Source organism: Lucilia cuprina, chromosome X, assembly GCF_022045245.1.
Source record: "Lucilia cuprina isolate Lc7/37 chromosome X, ASM2204524v1, whole genome shotgun sequence".
Taxonomy (NCBI): domain Eukaryota; kingdom Metazoa; phylum Arthropoda; class Insecta; order Diptera; family Calliphoridae; genus Lucilia; species Lucilia cuprina.
In genome coordinates, this window is record NC_060949.1 from 6,175,062 (window position 1) to 6,197,619 (window position 22,558).

The 22,558-nt window shown below is 28.4% G+C and overlaps 1 protein-coding gene across 11 annotated transcripts in view; it reads left to right on the forward strand.

The window, feature by feature from the left end:
• The window catches only part of LOC111687000 (protein pangolin, isoforms A/H/I/S), a 93,361-nt gene that overhangs the window by 15,155 nt on the left and 55,648 nt on the right, over positions 1-22,558 (forward strand). For 10 of the 11 annotated variants that reach the window (XM_046948141.1, XM_046947717.1, XM_046948011.1 and 7 more), the window contains one exon: positions 2,118-2,215. In XM_046948141.1, the coding sequence (XP_046804097.1) occupies positions 2,118-2,215 (98 nt within the window). Of the gene's footprint in view, positions 1-2,117; positions 2,216-22,558 lie in introns of those variants that run through there. The other variant, XM_046948095.1, reaches the window with a different exon arrangement.

A 22,558-nucleotide genomic window follows, 5' to 3' on the forward strand; every position in this document is an offset into this window, starting at 1 on the left:
GATGAATGTTATATCCGGAATAATATCACTCCCAAGATATTTGGATCCATTTTCAACGAAAACCTAAAAGTGTTATACATTTTAATTGTCTTCTTCGCATGCTCTACATTTGTCTAAATCCTCATGTTCAATTTTATACAGTTATTTCTTATGTCGGCTTGGAATACATACTAAACTCGGACTTGTTATTATGATAAGGCTTGAACTTAGGGTTACCTCATAGCATTATTTCATTAGTAATTTTTCCAGTTTGTAATATTTTTGTTTTTTTTTACATTTTATAATAAAAATTTTAAATTATGGCAACACTGCCTTCCGCAAAAGAACTATTGTGTTTTAGGTTTTAATCGTTTCGATATTTTTAAAAGCACGCTATAAAAGAACTTAATGACTGCTGAGATGGATAAACAAAAATTTAAGTTTTGTGCTTTTTAATAAATAAAAATAAATTCAACATAATTTTTTTTGGCACATGGTTTATTATTGATGCGAGGAGGGATTTGAAATTTGTGCTTTTTTGTATTTTTCAAAAGAAGGGCATTCAATATTCTACTCACACTTTCTAGCATCTCATTTTTTTCATTTCTTCTTTCACAGTTTAAATGTATGTTTGTTCTTAGTTACAAAAAGTAAAAAATCTTCGGTTTCGTCATTTGTTATTTCAAATTAATTGCTATTATTAAGTATTTTCTCATTTAATGTTGGCTCTAATTAACAATGAAAAACGTATTTCATGGGCGTAGACAACATAATTTCTAATGAAATTAATAATAAAGGCAAATAGCGGTCAGAAGACGTTTAATTAACAAAAAATATTTTTGTTATGTATGTAGCAGTAAATATTATTTCTAAGTTTGAAATATGCGTTAATCAACTTTAATATTATACGTACAATACGTTAGTCCTTAGGTCAAATTTGCTAGGACCAAATTTGTGTCCTAGTTCACCTTTGTTAAATTTCAGCCAAATAGGAAGACATCGGTTTTAAAAGTTGACAGGATATTATACATTTATTTTCACAAACATAAAATATTATTGATGATTTCACTTTAGAACGTCATTATAACTTGATTCGACATCAATCTTGTCAGATCAAACAAGTTATAATACTCTAACTTCGGCCATGTCTAATCTTATATATATAATCTTTGATATTTATGAATATTTTATTATCATATATCGATGTTAAGGTAAGGTAATATTTGAAAGAGGTCCATTAATCAATTATGGACCGATTGCCTAAAAATTTTGTAGAACGATTTTGATTCATAAACGATCAATACTGAATGCATGATATGTAAGTGATTTCTGATAGGTTCAATTTTTGACCAATCTCCGCAAAATTTTGTCGAACAATTTTGGTTCATACAAATTATATTAATGTCGAATTTCATCCCGGTGCTCATATTTTTATACTAGTAATGAGCGTTAAAGTAATTTTCTGATGGGGACCTCGTAGATGAATTTAGGGTCATATGAAATTTGTTTATGTCGCGATGTAATTGAAGCCAGTAATCAGCATTACAGTCATTTTTAAAAGGTACCTTATATGGGAAATAGGGGTTAATATGGACCCACAAAATTTCGTAGAGATGTTTGGGGTTGTAGAAAACTTGTTTATGTCGAATTTCGTCGCCATATCATTATTTTGAAGGCAGCTTTACAGACATTTTTAAAGGAGACCTTATATGGTGGTAGCGGTAATTATGGTTCTATGTCCGCCATAATTCAGAATTTAATTTCGAAAGGAAAAAAATGACTTATGAGAAATTGCGTGGCATTAACTTTATAAACAACGAATTTATGAATGTTTAAATCTTTTTACGCCATATATTTGTATCTAAACAAAGTAGTGAACCTATTTCAGTGAGCTGCAGTGTATTGTAGTGATTAATCTATAGGACGGATATGCAGTGAACCTAAAATCAGGAATATGATCGATTTATTTAATTTTTCTATTTTTAAATGCCTCCTATTAATATTGATAATATCAAAAATTTTCTTCACATGCGTTATATCGGATTTTCGTTAAAGTGAGATTAATTATACCCGATTTTTTCTGCATTAAAATATAAATAATCTTGTTAACCTTAAACTCTTTTTATCCTCTTTTTTAGGTAAGATTGAGCCACATGCATCTAGCTTTAATATGGGTTATCTAGTATCTCCTTACTCGTATTCAAATGGTGGCGCTGGTGGTCTGCCAGTTACAATGGTAAGTTTTAAATAAGGATTTACTGATTAAATATATATTTCTTGAATAAGATTTAGAAACAAAAATATACAAAAATATACTATATAAAAGAATTGTTCAGAAAAGTACTTAAAAAACCAAAACAACAATATTACTAACAGTTGTATGTGTTCCTTAATATACTATATGTATTTTTTTAATATTAATACAACGCATTTCTAAGAAACTCAAATCTTTAAAAGTACATAAATACATCACAATAACACATAGATTTTATACAAACACATACATATGTATAGATATGTTTGCACATAACCCAGTAAACACAATATAAAAGTTTGATATATAAAACGACTTTTTTATCTTATTTTGTTTTTGTCACATAGTTCAGAATGTGAAAAAAAAATATTTTTCAGACTTAACAAATGGTTACTGGGTGTGCTTGTGTACCTTAAGTTTATGTTTTCAATTATTGGTGTTGTTGTATCCGTTTATTTATCTATTGTACAAAAAGCTGATAAAATAAATACAAAGATTATAATCATTTAAGTAGATTGATCCTCCGTATAACCATAGAAATATTACAAATAAAAAATAATAAAAAACAAGTGCGGAATCTTATATAGGTACAATTCACCATTATGTATTAAATAGAAGAGAGCCATTACAAAAAACGTGTAAAACAAAAATGTATCAGAAAGTCTCCTTTTATAGATTTTCGATCAATCAGGGTGTTGCGTATTGTGGATAAAAACCAAAAAGTGTACCATTCATATAACAAAAAAGTAAAAAAAAAATCGTTTCCTCCAGATTTGTTTTAACTTAATAGTGCAAAAAAGTGCCCTTTTATAGGTTATCACTGACTCCGTGTCCTACAAACTTAATTTTAAGCATGTAGGGCCCGGACTTAGTAGTAACCAATAAAACGATTATTTTTGGTACTTTTTCGTAAATCAGGGCTCTACATGTTTAATTTCATGTTAAAAAAATTCAAAAAGTACATTTTTGCAGTTTCTGTCTGAGCATTATTAAAAAATCTAAATTCTACAAGGATTCAGAATAAAGTCGGAAAATTATATCATAGAAATTACAAACGGGATTACGCAATTGAACACATATGTAATCATAAATATTATATATACCCTTCTCAAGAAGATGAATTTTAAATGGTTTAAACTCTTTTTCCCTCATTTCTTTCTCTCTTATTATTTGCTTCGAAAAGTAATTTTTCCAAATTTTAAATGTTTGATATCGAAATTTGACGTTAATTAAAAATTAAAGGCATACTTTTTGTACGTTTGTCTTTAGTTTTTTTTTCTTATGTCATATTGAACTTTTATATGACATAAGAGATTTAACAAACAAATATGTCTTCGCGCTGTTAATATAAATATGGCTAAGAAAGGGGGTTGTTTAAACTGTAAGACTCGATATCTATATAATGTTGTCAGGACTACTTACAAGTCTTTTCATAAAACTTTTATTTTGTTTACAGCTAAAATAAGTGCAAGAATCCTATTAAAATCAAAGAAAATATTATTTCCCTTGGTGGCAGAGTTACGGAATAAATTTTTTTGAAATATCATATTTGCGGAAGGACAATCGACAATATAACTGTTTAAACATTTTAAAACAACATCGAATTTTTAAAGTGAATTGTAACGAGAAATACATTGAATATTATTTAAAATTTTTGAAAATATAAAGTATATTCGGACATTATCACCTATGATAAAAAAACAAATATTGTAGAAAATATTACAAAATATGTTTTTAAATACATACTGTACGGACAATTGTTTGAGTCAGTGTATATATTTCCATCATTCGTTTAGTGTGCGATGACTACATTTTCTATTCATCTGATTGTTTTTAATTATTTTAATTGACATTTTTATGCTCTTTTAAACAAAAAGAAGCAATGATATGTCGTCTCGATTTTTTAAAATAATAAGTTTTGTGTGAATAACATTGTTATAGCACAACAAATATCATTTGACGAATTCCAAATTTACACAATTTCCAATTGTATATTAGAAACATCCTATCTCAAATATAATTAAACAATTCTATTATACAGTGTTATAAACATTTGAAATTGAGCAAAAAAATTCAAATATTTTATTAAAAACTTTTAAAATAAAATTAAAAACTTGTAAAGTTGATAAATTGAAATCATTATATACTATATTTAAAATTTTTTGAGCCTTTATGCTAAAGCCATTTGCAAATTTCTACATAATAATAATAATAATAATAATAAAATCAATAATTAATATTAGGCAAATTATTACAAAGTCAAACTTTGGAATTCAATCTGAAATTTAATTGTATATGGTACATTGTAATTATAGTCATTTCTGGGGTTACGTTAGTTTTTATAAATTGGTAAAAGTTCATAAATACATACATTTCCAAATACTTTACATACGTACTTGAAAATTGTAATATGCGGTCAGTAAAATGTATAGTAGTATTTAGCTGCAACAATTTGCTTTGTGTGTTCTTTTTTTTCAAGTTTTATATAAATTTTATGATGCAACGCATCCCTCCTAATTTTGACAATAGTTAACAATAAAATAGAGTGTATAGAATAATTGCTGCATACAATCAAAAGTTGAATGTGGTGCGGTGCGTGTTGTGTGTTCGAGTATGTATGTTTAATGTATAATTTTACTCACCCTTTTTATTCTTATCGTCAGCTTGTCATCATTTGTAAATACAAAAAACAATAAAACATACATAGTTATATTTAAGTTATATGGTATTTAGTTAATAATACTTGGGCGAGTCGGTCCGTCTGTCAGTTTAAAGTGTAATTATACAAATTAAACCCCTTTTTCTATTATTTGATATTTTTAAACGTTTCATTATATCAGAGATTATTTTGTTGTTGCAGTTTCTGTTACTATTGATGTCTTTTAGCTACAAGTTTAGCGCCTGTCATCATACAACCCTAATGCAATAAACACTATCTGTCTATAAACCCTTTTTAATATATAGCTTGCAATACTAACATAACTCAAATGCCATCGGTTGGAATCTTGAATGATATTTTTATATTTCCTAAATATTTTCTAAACAAATCATAAGATTTTAATAGTCAAACATACCATATTTATATATAGTTCAAAGTAATACTCAGTTCCAATATAACATCAATCTACAAATTACATCAGTCTCGATATTAAAAAAAACTTTTCACTTCACACACAAATGAAAATGATGTAAAAAAAATTAAATAAATACTCAGCTTTTCCAATATCATATAAATTTCAGAAAAAAGTACGAGTTATTTTAATCATTGTATACTTCTATTCGTTTTTAGGGCTTAATTTATCATTTAATGTTATTTTTAGAAAAATATCATATTGCTCTTTTACTCTACATATAAGTATCATTCATTTCAGTGTAAAATCCTACTCTTAGTGTCATTTTCATATGATGGGTTCTAACTCATTTTTTTACTTTTTAAATTTCACGGCATTGATCTCTTTATTTGTTTTTCTCATTGTCATGTTTTAATGCTTTTTATGGTGCATAGTTACTTTAAATATATATGAAAACCAAAACCTTTTACCCTTTTTCCCATTTAATTAACTGAAAAATAATACATTACATTCAATATAATGTGCTGCGCATGAAAAGAATTTAACCCTTTATTATGAGCAGAAATGGTATGTTAGAAATTTGTGCCCATTTTCATACACTCCACTACTATTCGTGGTGATTGAGAGTATATATAAGTTTGTCATTCCGTCTGTAACACTGAGAAATCTTCATCTGAGTCCCAAGAAATATACATACTCTTACATTTTATAAAATTCTGAGTGGATTTAGCTTTGTCCGTTCATCTGTTTGTATACAACACTCTCACTTTTAAACTAAATATCAAAAATTAACACAATTCACTCTAAATTTAAATTTGTGTATGATTTTTAGCGAAACATTATGAACATGTGGCACGCTATATCATAAAAAAGAGAACAATGAGAGGCCGCTGGAACAAGACGATATTTTGCTCTCCATACAAATATATAAAAGTTCATTGCCGATAGTGGCTTAGGTTCCAATTGTAATTAAGCTGTAAATCTTCTTTTTTTATTAGAAAACATGCAAACTCGTTCTCCCATCCCCATCAAAATGTTCCCCTGTGTTCAGCCTTCAGATATGATATACATATGCGGAATTTCATGTCAAGTGGCCCAAAGAAAAAAATCGGTGTTCACGAAATTTGCACTATGTTTAGTACCATTGGATAGAAGCTCTATAATGGGATGCGAGTGGAATATCTATGAAAAATAATAAAATAATTTTTAACTCAAGAATAACATGTTTTTTAATCAATAAGAGAAAATTTAGTGCCCACTGTTTTCAAAAATTAAAAAAAAAATTGGAAAGAATAAAAAAATAGCTATCTGAATTCCTTTGAACAATTTTCGCTAGGCCCAATAGGTGAAAAGTTACACTCATTTGAACTGACCAGCAGTTCTTGACCAATTGAGCAGAAAATTTGTTTGGCCTACTATTCCATAGTACTAACCTTGGTGCTTATTTCATCCAAATCGGAATACATCGACTTTTAAAATTGGAACACTTGACACGAAATTACCCATATGTATATGTGTATTTATACCCTACACCACTATAGTGGGGAGGGTATTATACGTTTGTGCTGATGTTTGTAACATACAAAAATATTGGTCCAATACCCACCTTAAAGTATACCGATCGATTCAGAATCATTTTTTGAGTCGATTAAGACATGTCCGTCCGTCCGTCCGTCTGTCCGGCTGTCCATGTAAACCTTGTGCGCAAGGTACAGGCCGCAATTTTCAAGATAATTTGATGAAATTTGGACCAAGCATGTTTTTGGCACAAGGACGAAGCCTATTGAAAATGGTTGAAATCGGTCCATTATTTCACCTAGCCCCCATACAACCGTACCTCCCAATTTGAACTTTTTATGCTATAATTACGTCAAATATTCTGCTATCTCTCTAAAAATTGGCACAAATAAGTTTTATATAAGTATAAATGATACTGCAGATTTTCGTAAGGATCGGCCTATATTAGTCCCCATACAAACCCCCCTTCAAAAAATGACTTAAACGTCTAAAATTGACTTGTAACCATTTGTATCGCAATGAAACTCAACAAAACTAACTGTTATTTAGAAATATATCCTATTCCCAAATTTACCGAGGATCGGCCCATATTTGACCTATATAAAGCCTCATTTAGAAATTTTAGTTTTTTATCAATAAATGGCTTAAATATTTTGGAATTATGGTAATATTCAACAGTTTCTTTACAAAAAATAAAAATTTTATAAAAGTAAAAATTGTAAAAATATACTCATGGTGTAGGGTATCATATGGTCGGCCATGCCCGACTATACTTTCCTACTTGTTTTAATTTAAAGTACAAATAAATTCGAGCCTTGCATTTACAGCCTTGACCATTCGCTAGACACATATACGGAAAAAAATTATATCGAACTTAGTGCAACTTATTACAACCCTTACCATCACAACCGACAAATTAAAATTATTATTATTATTATTTTGTTTTGTTCGTTTGCCATAAATTAAAAATGCGTACATTTTTGTTTAATATATACTTTATGAACCTTAAATAATAATGTAAAATTCATTGCGACACTTGCTAGCTCAGAAAAACGAAAAACGTTATTGCATGCTGGTAGACATACAGACGGACATATTTGTGTGTTTAGATTTCAGTTTTTTATTTAATATTTTAATAAACTACAATTAGTAATAAATGGAAAAGGAGTATCTGATGAAATATGTTTTTATGTGTTGAAAATTAGATTTATATGTATATAATTAAGCATTTAACCCGTAGTTAGCAGTTAGTTGACGGGAAATAAGTTATGAAAAAAATCTAAAAATTAAGCAACCAACAACAAATGACGAAGCAAGTTTATTATTCTTCTTAAAGGATCTTGTTCTTAAACTTTGGACCTTAGTATAGGCTAGTATACGATCAAACAAAAGCTGAGTCTTTTCTCGGTTGAAAAGTCATTGTTGTTAAAAGCGCCAAGACTGAAACAAAAATTATTTAAAATAAAACATAGATGTCTTAATGCAATATTTTGTGATAAGTACTTATCGATTAGGCAAAAATATTTCTTTATATATACATATGCATCTGAATGTATATGAATCCATAATATTCTTAAATATTAAATGTTGTTTTAGCCAATGCGGTGTTGTAGTAAGTGAGTGACATTTATTTATGCATATTGAAATATTTGTACATAAATGTGGTATGCAAAGCATTCATGAAGTGTTGTATTATAAAATGATACTCGCAAACTGAAGGCTGACTGAATCACAAGCAACATCCCGTACATACCACAACTATTCAGATGGTTTGTTGTTGCGTTCATGGCACAGCCATGGGCTTTATGTAAAGTTTTGTTTATTTGGCAACTCTGAGGACAGTAGTGAAGAACAGCATGCAATGACTGAAATGGAGAGCAGTACCACTTAACACTTTAATACATGCATATATACATACATACACACATACATAGATACATACATATATATATATATATATATTATATATATAAAAATATATATATATATATATATATATATATATATAATATATATATATATATATTATATATATATATATATATATATATATATATAAAATACATATATATATATAATATATATATATATATATATAATATATATATATATATATAATATATATATATATATATATATATATATATATATATATATTATATATATATATATATATATATATATATATATATATATATATATATATATATATATATATAAAATGTAAACCATGTAGGAATTAGTTAAAAAGAACAGTTCATCTCAAGAAAACGATACTACTTATGGACTCCTCCAATGTTCATTCATACTTATTTACGTCATTTTAAAAGTGCACCTTACATGCTGGCAACAAATTTCAATATGAAAAAATGAAAGTCCAATCTGATTTAACTGAACCCTTAACACTTGTTAGCAAAACTCAAAATTAGTTTTCCACATAAAACCATAATAACTGCCCAATAACGTATTATATTAACTGACTTAAAAAATTCACCTTCGATCGAAATGGAACAAGCAAAGCATAAATCATTAAAAAAAGGGATATAAATGCACATCATCAGAATAGAATGTTGTGATAGGTCTTATTGTTATCGTGATAATAATTTTACTGATCAAATCTTCAGTTTATTTCCTTAACCCTTTATGTCCGCGAATTATTTTTAAGTTACATGAAGAAGTAATTTATTTTGTTATTAATTTTGTGCCTAGGATTTTTAAATAACAAATCCCTATTACCAAAAGGAATCTTATTATTTGTGGCAACAGGAGTATGCGTTTTCATGTGGCGACATACAAGACAGAAAGTCTTGTTGGAAACAACCTTTTTTTAATGTTACAGTTTATATTTTGAATCCATTTAAAATCAGTAATATTGAAGTGTTGCAATAAGGCAACAAAAACAAGTAAGAAGTTATAGTTGGACAAGGCCGACCATATAATACCCTACACCTGTATACGAATAAAAAGTGATTTAATTTTCATAATAAGGCATATAAGTTGAATTGTACCTTGTCTCACATATACATAAGCCATTTAAGGCTTTTTACAGGGGCTAGGGTCAAATGAGGCCCTAGATTTATAAAGTTCATGAGGGCTATCCAGGCTAGTATAGAACATGGTTTTGCAGCTTTTTGTATATTAAACATAATTACGAACTTAAAAGCCCAATTCGGCGTGTTCAGTTGTATGGGGGCTAGGTGAAATAATGGGCTGATGTTAACCATTTGTATACGGTACAATAAAGGATCATGTGCCAAATTTTATTGAATTATCTCCAAAATTTCGACCTGTAGTTTGATTACAAGGTTCACAAGCCCTATTCAGGGGTTTAGAAAATGCGTTACAAACATCAGCTCAAACCCAATGTAACTCCTCACAAAAGTGTTATAGGGTATGTTTAAATATGGGCAAAAAAAACTAATATATTCAAATCATCTGCGAATGATCGAACTAGCAAGTGAGTACATTTAAAACGATAAACTTATAACATCAACCATTTTTAGGAGAACAAAAACCTATGTATGTAATATATGTACAATAAAGGGAATTATAATAAATAAAAATCTACATCAACCACACAAACGAGTCGCGCTTTATCATTCATTATGCGCACCAACTGCAGCAGCAACTAACGATTGCAAAAATCATATGATAATAAAGCGTCAACATCATCAATGCTAACGAGCAAAAACGCCTTCCTGCGTTGCTCAAAAAACAGAAATAAAAACAAAATGAAAAACTACATAAAGACAAACTGTTCGTTTAACTACGTTATGGCAAATACCAGGAATATCAGCAACAACAAAAACAATAACAGCAACATCAACATCAGTAACAACAGAAAACATGTTATTTGAGAAACTCAGCAACTCGTTTTTATACGGCACAAATAAAAAATAAGCGAAAAAAAAATTAAAAGCAAGTTGCAAAAATAAGACGAGCAGTTTAGAATTCTGTTGCCATTGACGATGTTTGTGCCATTTATGGCCTCTTTTTGGGACAAACGTTTAAATGTTGAACTATTAAAGCCTTTAAAATCATTAATGATTCATATATTTTTTTTAATATTAGGATACAAATTTAAAAACATTATTTAGCAATTTTTAGTTATTGGACGGTAAAAATCTTCTACACTCGTATATAAAAAAATATGGAACTATATACATACATATTACTTAAACTACTTCAATGTGTTGATAATGCTAATATTCTACTGAAAATTTAATAGATTTCTCATTTATGGGCCGGAGCTTCAAAGTCTCCTTTCAAGCTACTCGAACGCGTACAGGTGTGGGCGAAGCTACATATCGGTGTGACAGAAGAGTATTCATTTCTACTGATTTTCTAGATCTCGGTAAATTAAATGTTGATATTACGGAACTTGTTGCGGATACATAAAATTTACGCAAGAAACAGTCGTCGAACAAACTTTATGTATTTAAACATATATACGAAGAAAAACCAGTTTATATGTAAAAGATGTTTAAAGCCTGTTAATACTTTTTTATTTATGAAAGTACTTTTGAATTTATTATTAATTTTTTTTATTTTTATATGATTTCAATTTATTTACACCAATTTTAAATTTAAATACTACTATCATCATGTTTTTCAGTTAAATAATATATAATTATAGTTTTATTGAAAACATTTATTTGTTATTCTTTCGAATAATGTTTAAAGGTTAATCGAAATTTTAAATTATTTTCGAATACATTTAAACACGTCTATTAACGCGAATCTAAATGTAAATTTTTAAGAGTCTTTATATTTGTTGTTGACTTTAGAACTGATCTGTAGTTTGTTGCATTTGCTTTTGGAAATGAGTGGCGGGCCATAACTCATGGTGTAGGTGTCTAAAATAAGCCAAAGGATGTACGAAGAAATATGTATTTCAAAATTGCTTGTGTGTTTCTTAGTATGTATGTATTAAATTTACTGAGCAAGATACATACTTAGTATGTAGGGTGCGTTTGTTTAAGAATATGTGTAATATCATTCTGAGTAACAGAGTTGCCTATTTCAATTTCATTTAAAATATTTAAACAGTTTAGAAAAAATAAAAACGCAGTTCTTGTCACATATTGTAGTTACAAACGTTAAACTGTACATGAATTTGCTTGTACGCATTCTGTATGTAAAGGGTTAAATGTACCTAAACAACAACAACAACGAATGACAAATGCACTTAAAAAAAATTCAGAGGAATTATACATATTACATTTAGTTTCATTTTCAATGAATCTAATTTTGTTATAAAACAGTAAAGGAAAAAATCATTGAGTTTCGGATATAATATAAGTTGTACCCGGAAGAATAGAAAATTAAATAAATATTTATATATTTTTAATATTGTGTTATGGATTTAATTTAAGGATGATTTTAGATATTTTTTCTGAGTGTTGCTGTTGTGCAGCATGTATTTAAATACATACAATATAAAGTATTAAAAATGCGCGCGCACATACTAAAACACAATTTACAAACATTTATATATGTGCACACATATGTTCGAAAAAATAAACACATCTTACCATTAAGTTATGATTGTCGCGAGGTTTATATTAAGATATCTAGAATAAGGAAGAATAAATTTTAAGATATCTAGAATAAGGAAGAAGAAATTTTTCAAAAAATGATTAGAAGGAGATTCGAGTTTAGCGCAATCGCAAAATTTTCATTTTATTTACAACAATTTTCATTTTATTTAAGCAAGGATTTGGATTTTGTATATATTTTGTTGCTCACGAGTGTTATATGTATAGATGTGTGTTACAACTGAAGAAGAAACAACATATAGTAAGCAGCATGATAACAAAAAAGAAATGCAAAAAATTTGATATATCGAAAACACATATCAAGTAAGGCAACGACTCTTTAAAATAAATTGAATAAAAATGTAAAAAAATAAGAAAAAAATCAAAAATGAATTCGTGGAATCCCAGCTAAAATCGAATCAACATATATAAAGAAAACAAAACAATAAAATCAAAATAAATGAATGCATGTATGTATATATGTATGTATGTATGTATGTATGTATGTATGTATGTATGTATGTATTTATGTATGTATGTATGTATGTATGTATGTATGTATGTATGTATGTATGTATGTATGTATGTATCTATGTATGTAGTTATGCATGTATGTATCTATGTATGTACCGGGATTACTAGATAATTTGATTAAATATGGTGTTATATGTTATCACCCGCATCATCTTATTTACAACAAGACTGGCATAATCAGGGATTTGGATTTTTTAAACAAATCGCGTCATACTTAAGTCTTTTCGTTTTCATCAAATTGTACGTGTAATATCGGTGTGATGTCAATTTTTAATGTAAACGAATATGAGATAAATAAAACATAATTTTCAATTTAGATGATATACATATTAATCTATATTATCTGAATCAGGGTTAATTTTTTAAATCCCTTGATTTGTTTATAATTATATAAAATTAGTAAAAATTCAAAGTCATTTTTTTTGAAATGTTTATCTAAAAATATACATTTTGTATCGTGTGTTCAAAGCAAGAAAAAGTAACTATTTTATTTTTCTTTGATTTTTTACTTTTATTTGATTTAGACTTTACCTACAAAGTAAGTCATTAATAATGTACTTAATTGTAAACAAAGATTTCGCTGGGAAAATTTCGCAACGGTAGTTGTAATATTTATTTTTATTTAGAAAGTCTGTAGTTCAGAGATATCAGAAATTATGAAATTTTAAAATTTGTTATTTAAAAACAGTAATTATGTGGCTTTACCTCTCTGATATTTTTAACTTTCTTTACAAACATGATGATTTTAAACATAAGAAAATGTAATTATTTTTTTCATATATAAAAACAGTTATTGCTGGCATCCTTCGTATTATAATAGCGTGATCCTTGGAATTTGCAGTTATTACCGATTTTTTTCATTCTAAGAAACCAAACTTAAATGTTTGTTTTGACGTTTAGTGAGCTAAATAAGAGGATATTATATGAAATCTCTTTTTATTTTTGTTTCAAACAATTATTAAAAGAATTAAACTTCTTTTAAAATGAATTATTTAACCGAAATAATTTTTAAAAATCTGTTAGTTATTAATTTTTTTTTTCTAAATCCATATAAATATTCAAAGCAAAAATATTTCACTTTACCTAAAATACACAATTTAACACCGAAAAGTATTTCCTTTCGAACTTTCTTGTAAATAACATTTTGAATGTCGTTGACTTTTAGGATGAACACTAGTTTCGAAAATGCAAATAAGTCTATTGTTTAATGAAAAATTATTTTAACATAAATAAAATAATTACACACATTTAACATAATGGCCTAACGTTTTTAACTCATGTGGCCTCTGGTAGGCTATTGTTCCAGTCTGGAACTGGTCCGATTGAGGCCTAGGTGTATTTCTTCGGATTTGATGTATATACATCCTTCTTTCAAACTAACTAACTCATACAAATGTCAGTAGAAAAACATTTAATTAAAGCTTCTTTAAAGGTCCAAGGAAGCTTAAAAAATTATTATTTTTGCTGGGAAATTATGTCTATTTAAAAAATCATTGTTTCTATTTCTATATATGAAACTTTCATTTTTATTGGAACATTTTTTAATATTGGTCCATAATTGCTTTTAAAACTCGTTAAACTGGGAAACCACTGTACTTAAATATTAAGCTTATAGTCGTTTAAGAAATCTCTAAATCTAGTTCGGAAATTACATGTTTACTTAGGAGCAAATAATTATAAATAAAACCATTCAATAAACAACCAAGTGTGTATGTTTTAGTTTTATGGGTGCAAATATTGGTTTTCCAATTGTCGTAAAAAACATTGCAAAAGAATAGGAAATTCTTAAGTAATGACCACACTCCAAAACTTAATCACACATGGATAATATATACATATGTATGTACATATATTATATGTATTTTCGTCCCGCAGTTTTACAAGAAGCCAATGATTCCACTTATACATTACTTTATATATTTAGAAAACATGACACGCATAAACACAGTTTGAAATAGAAAGAAGAAAAAAAATTTGTCAGTTTGGTGTCTCCAAGTGTTGCTGGGTGTTTGCCTTCTTTCTTTTCCGTCCGTTCATATATACATATACATAGATGTTGATGTTTTTCTTGTTATTGACGTTTACAAATAGAAAAGGAAGTTCTCTTAAACAAACCATAATAAATTGAATTGATAATAAGGATGAATAAAAAGAAAAAAAACAATTATTGTACAAATGATGTTTTTGTTGATTTTATATCTTTGTAATAAATATATCTATATATACTCATGTATTTACAAAAAAAAAACATTCAATGTGTGGACATGTCTGTGTTGGCACGTATGATTGGGTGGTCACTGTAGCGTAGAAAACACTACACAAACATTATTAGGGCGGTGATAATATACGGTTGACACTTCCAATTAAATGGTCATTTTGAAATGGTGGCGAAGCGTGTCAAACTAACCACACTTAATAAGCAATGACTACTGTAAGGATATTTGTTTCCTCTATTTCTTCTTGCAATACTACTTTTTGTATTATATTTTATATTTTTCTTTAGTTTTATCTTTGTGTTGTTTTAGGGTAAATTATTGTAAATTATTTGCATTTTTGTTACTTTATATGCATCTATATATTTAAGTTTATTAAGTTTTCATAATTCAAATTTAAAATTTTATTTAATTTTCGGGGTAATTTAAAACAATCACTTTTAAAATTTTTAGGTACATCAGTGATTTTTGACAGATTTTAATTTTTAAACATCCGAAAAATTCACTTACTTACTTTAAATTTTATCGCTCAAATAGTTACACAGTTTATTGAAAGTAATTATGTTATTTACTTCCGATTTAATTGCTCAAATGCTTCCAAAGATTATTAATTGGCGGATTAGAACAATTTGCCTCCCTAATCAGTATTTTCTCGTAGATCATATACGTACATATATGAACCAAAAAATAATAGGTGTGTGGTTTGCGTTTAGGTAAGCGAAGCTCTCTTCATGTACTCTAGTTAATATTAAAAGATAAGTAAGATTTACACTGGCGGAAATCTATATTTTAAAAAATTGATATAATAGCCGCAATATTCGAAATTAATTTGTTCAACTCTTGGACGAAATTGTCTAAGGACAGAATATTCCTCGGTTTGTTACCGTTATTTAAAAAAAACGGAATTACTTTTCATTGCTACAGAATTTTTTTTATAAAGTTGTTTGTATCATAGGTTTTTCATTGATTTTAAGTAGCATTAAAAAACACGCACTCTTTAATTACGATAAGTCCTTGTTTTGTTGAAATCTACATTATAAAAACGTAATTTATATCACAATGTGATATAATAACACTTTTCAAGAAATCATTGTACACACATCCATCCATTGTGATTTTCAAAATTGGTATTCAAATTAAACACCCCACACACCATCAAATTTTGCTATAAAAATTGTTTTCGGTCCATTAGGGATAAAATAGTATTCGCAGTTATCCTTTAAATTTTCTTAGAGCATTTGATACGCCTCCCTTTAGTTTAAGGATTATCAGCAGACGAAGAAGTATTTTTATGTGCAACAGGCGACCTAACGTTCTATTTTAGTTTAAATGCATTTGTAGTAAAGTTTGCTTATCATCTTTGGGATTTGGTAGTAAAAATTAAAAATCTGTCTAGTTGCCGGTACTTAAAAACTAGTTGTCCGTTCTCTCCACAATCTTTGAAATTATTAAAAAACGCAAAAGTTTCCACAAAGAACTAAATTGTACCGATTTATACACTTTTTATTTTAAAATAAATCATGCACCTATTTTTGTCCATGACTGTATATTATGAAACGTGTCGTGGATAGGATATTATAGCAAGGTATTTGGCAAATATTAAACAATTTAACTAGTGTAAATTCAATTATTTTCTTTAATTCATTATCATTGAATTAACTAATAATATTAAGTGGTTATTATATGTGAAAGTAATATTTTAGTTAAAAATCACTAGTGCCAAATTAATTTGTATACAAAAAATAATAATAAATCCATTTATGTTACACACTAATCATATGTTACACACTAAGCATCGGCGCAGCCAATTAACACTTTTGGCGCTTGAATTAGCTCCTTTTTTGAAAAAAAGCCTGTAAATCAATGATTTTTTCCGATTATGTTTTTGAAGAAATTAAACATATATTTAGTAACATAAAATTTTTGACAGAGTATTTTTCTAAACTTCCATATTATAAATAATCCAACGATTTTTTAGTGTGGTGAATTATTTTTAATCTATAATAAGAAATATTCAAATCTATTTCCTATAGAAGTGTTCATTCCCTTTTACTAATTTTGTTTGTAATAGCTTTCTATTAATAAAATTCTGTTAAAAATTTATAACAAGTATATTTTTTAGGTCAAAAAGTGAAAAGGGGTAAATTAACTTAATTAAAATTGGTTCTCGTGAAATCAGTTAATATTCTAATATGATAGAAAAATATTCACATTAGTTTTGATCGCAAATATTTTGATTCATAAAAATTTGAAATTTTTGTATAACTTCCTTGACTATTACTTCTGCTTTTTCACAGAGTTTTAGCTCTTGTGCATGTTAAAGTAATACTAGATCCAAATCGTTTCTTCCTAGAGAGTGCTCTAATTGTATATTTTCCCAGGAGTATGTATATATATATTCCTCTCGATCACTAGGGCAGGGTATTCGCAGAGAATGTGCAACCGTATGGCTCTGACAAAATTCGTTAATATGGATTAGAAGCCGACTTGCTTGTGTACCTAACACCCAGCGTCCTCCAGGTGTTGCTACCTATATATCGTTTGATATATCTAAAGCCGATCCCGTTCTTTATACATCATTTGTCTGTTCATTTCAAGTTAGTCTCTATGTACGGCCGCCCGAAATAGAGTACTGTCAGATAGGCAACTCAGCCTTAAAATATCCTTTTTATATTATCTGACTAATAGTAGTGTAAGATGAAAAAAATGCCGCCTGACTGTCAATAACATTTATTCTTAATGTAAATTTCCATTATTAACGCCCAAATAACTTAGGCCTTTTCAATTACACAGGATTTTTTTAATAAACAAATAAAAAAAATCAAATTCAAATGTTTAAAATTTAAAGTTCAATTTAGTGCTCTAATTTTTATAGCAGAATCAGAAAAAAATCGTGTATTGAAGTTTAAATTTGTTGATAAGAAATGTATTTTTAAAACTTAATGCATATAAAGTTTGTAGGCTCTCAGTAAAAATATAATTTTTTGTTTATTTCTTAAAGCCCTCTGAAAATATTGTTCTTGTTCAGAAAAGAAAAAAACACACATACACATACATACAAACAAAAAGGAAATAAAAAGTAAAAAGCATGATGTGAAAAGAAACACGCCATTATGATGCAAGCCTTTGGTTAGATTTTTCTCTTTAGGGTTGTTTTCCCAATACTAGACACACACAGTTACATACACAGAGCCCATACACGAGAGACTTAACATTTTTATTTTTGAACGCCACACGTAACAGAAATGTTGCGTTGTAAGTGTGTGTATATACATATGTAGTAGTAGCATTGAATACAACAACTATTATTGAGTTCCTTTTGATTGGATGGTATGAGAAGGGGTGCTGGAGGGGAGGGAAAGAGATTGTTAAGCAGGTGGGTGGGGGGTTGGTTAGATTGTTGCTTGTATTTTTCAGTTTCTTTTTCCTTTTATTATGGAAAAAAGAGCCTGTTTATGAGATTGTGTGTGTTGTACAGGGTAACAATATGGCGTCAAATTTGAACGCCACATTTAGAGGGGTGGAGCAAAAATTCGTACCGTTTCTCAGGGTTGCAATCACCAAAACCTTATGGATTAAGGGTTTCTGCTAGTGGTAAGAGAAAATTTTAATTTGTATAAGGAAATAATCAACCAAGAGCATTTTTCAGATTCTGCATTTAATTTCGTTTTAAAATGACGTTTCGGAATTTCTTTCTTTGGATTCTTTTTAATATTAAGCTGAGGTTAAAAGGAGTTGGGGTCCTTTCATTCACTGTTTGCGCTTGTTGTTTTTTAATATTGAAATGTATTGAATATTTGTATGTATTATTGTAAATTCGTGTTTGAGCATGTTCCCAGCAAGCATTTATTAATTTACTAATTTTATATTCAGAAATTAAAATAACACAATACATACTCTTTTTTCGAAATCTCAGCAAAAAAATATTTTGATCATAGTTTTAATGAATGCTTCTGCTTTAGACCATTAATTTATTAAATGATAATTCAAGGGCTGAAACAAAAAAAACGACTTGTAGTTTTACTTTACAAGTGAATCAACATTTGAATGACATTTGCACCAAGGTTCTTGGATAGCATGCCAGACACAAATTTTCAGCTCGACCAAGAACTGCCGGATTAAGAGGGGGTCAAAGGTGGCGTTTTTTTTCTTTTGCTCAACAGAAGGCTTATACCATTTCCTTTAAGAGCTTTGTGGGAAATCCATAAACAAATCTTAACTCAAAAAATTTTCTTTTTGAGTTAAAATATCTCAATATATTAAATAAAGTTGTAATTAGTATGTATGTATGTAGCAGAGACCCAAAAGTAAGTAGTAAAATATATTTCATAGTATATTTTCTGAAAATGCTCCAAAGTTCAATTTTATTATCAAATTATTGTTTACACACACAAATATTTTTGTTTTTAAATAGAAGTAGAGAATAAATGTGTGTTCGTGTGTGTGAGTTGCGTTTGTTCAATATCTCATACCATGAAATGAAAGATTTGCTAGCTGCTCACTTGTATATTTTAACTGTTGTCTATAACGAAGGGGATTTTGGCAATATTTTATGGGGGCAACTGAAGCAAGTGAACTGGCAACATTGAAACGTTAGTTTGTTTCATGCAACGATTATTCTCACTCAATAAGCAAAAATACAAATTTTTCTCCCCCACTACGCCACATTAAATATATGTGTGTACATATGTATATGCCATTTCAAGGCAGTTGTTGTCGTTCGTTGGATGGTGCTGCCTGCTATTGATGTTTTGCTGTTAGTACTACTACTATTATTTATTATTATTTCTTGTCGTTGTCGACGTTGTTGTTGAAGTGGTAGTGGTGTTGTTGGTGGTGGTAGTTGTGTTATAGTATTATATGCGACTGGCGGCTTCTTTCATTTGTGCTAAACGTCGGCAAGATCAAAGGCTCGTTTGTTTTTTATTTTTTATATAAATACATATATGTGCAAATGTTTGTGTTTACATATTTGTATATGTTTATAATGTTATGCCATTTTGTTCTACTTGTAGCTACAACTCAAGCTAGAAGTCTCAATATACAACTTATGTATATTAATACCTAGATACACCCAACAAACATGGACCTTTGGTAGCAAGCTTAAGATTATATGATGTTCATTCAGTATTTACTAAAATGATAAAATTTTGATGCTATTTTATCCACCATCAAAAAAGATGGCGGGTATATTGATTTTCTCATTCCGTTTGTTACACATTGAAATATTGGTCATAGACCTACAAAAGTATATATGTATATTTCCGTCTGTCTGTTAAAAGCACGATAGAGCTACAGAGATGAAATGTTCCATAAATTTTTCCTATAGAAGACTCCCCGAAAAGCACCTTTAACAGCCACTACCAAATTTTATGGGGTTCGGTCCTTAATTGATCCCACCCATTATATGAGGATCCCTCCAAAAATGGTCTAACGCTGAAATTTTGCTCAAGCAAGTTTCTTATGGGTCAAAACATCTCTAACAAATTGTATAAGGATCGGTCCAAAATTAACTATACTCCCCATAGGCCCCTCCGAAAATAACTTTAACGCTCACTACTAATTTTAAATACGAGTATAGAGTTGAAATTTTTAATAAGTTTCTTACGAGCAAAAATCTCTTTACCCAATTTTATAAGAATCGGCACATAATTGACCCCACCCTAATATAAGGTCCCCTTCAGAATATTACTTTAACATACACATTACTGGCTTCAAATGCGAGTTTATGTATAAAATTATATTTAAGTCCTATTTATGTTTATAAAAAACATTCAATTTAAGACACAAGGTTCGATGGTAGGTATATTAGAGTCGGCATAGGCGAATAGCATAGTTTAGTTCATTTAAAAGGTCTCTTATTTTTTCACAAACAACATAGTTATTGACAGTTTCTAAGTCCATAAAAACACTTTAGGATACGATTTATCAAAAACCTGATGTGATAGAGAAATTTTAAAATACGATTCGAAATTCTTTATCCTTTTGAAATATTTTTTGACTGTTTACAAATATTGTTGGGCTGTATCACGTTAGAGTAATCGAAGATTAAAACATTGCGTTAGTGCATGAACAAATGTTTTTAACAATTTGCTGGGCTACATCGAAAATCATTTACATGTGCAAGTTGTTTCATTTTTATTGTAAAAACAGATGAATTTAATATTGTATGTTTTAAAATTGCTTTCTTTTGAACAATTTTCGTTTATTTTGTAAACAAGCTACTTGGTGCATTCTAATTTGTTATGCAATTTTCAGAGTTTGTCTCGGATTTGATTTGAAGTTTCCTCTTAAAAGCATGTCTGACAGAATTATTGAAGATTTGGATCCCGAATATATCTGGGGTCTTTAGATAATTGATTTTAACAGACACACGGAAATGGGTTAATCAACCCCGCAAGATCCAGAATATATATTCTTTATAGGGTTTGAAAATTATATTGTGAAAATTGCAAACTTATATATAACCTTCTCACGAAGTTGAAGGGTGTAATAAACACTGTTTTTTTACAACACTTGATAAACGACATACACAATTTGGCACAGCCACATATAGAACTCTGACCCGTTTTATATAGAAATTATTCCGACCACCAACCGACAACAAGTAACAAACGACAACAATCTCATTAAACCGAGTAATTAATTCAAATGTTGGTCATGTACAAGTTGAATTGAGTTGAGTTGTTAAGCAATAAATTTGCAATGTAAAATAATTTTTTATATAAATTAAATATGTTTTATTCATAAATTCATTTATTTTCCTACACATGTAATCAATAACGAAAGAAGTATATAACATAAACAACACGCATATAAATATATACACATGTATTAATATAAGATTCGATGGAAATAGATAAATATGTTATCCAAAATTTTATTTAAGTAAATATTTTAGACAGTCTCAAGAAGCAAATAAAAAAACATATTTAAAGGATGTAGTACTTATTTTTTTAATAATTATCAGAGAAACCAAAAATAAGCATAACTCCATACGACACACCATAAAAACATGCATTTGCACATATTGGTTTCCCTGATAATTATCTGATAAGTAATTTTTATTATTCCTCATACGAACCCTATCAATTGTCAACTGATGCTCAAAATTATTATTCATCACACAAACATATAAATGATATATAATCTATAAATTAAAAAAATTATTTTACAGTAGTTTTTCGATTTAACGACCATTCAATTCTACGAACATTGCATTTAACGAACTAGCTACTTATTCCTATTGACTACTTTAAATAACGAACAAAACTTGTTTTTTGTACTCTGTTTAACGAACTAATAAAAATTTTATTTAAATTAAGATAAAATGACATTTATCAGAAATAACAAATAACCTAAGTTGTAGCAAGCGGTGCTTTTATACCCAAAACTGTAACTCATTCTGTGTTCTTATTAAATTTTAGTTCGATGTAGCTATGTCCGTCCGTC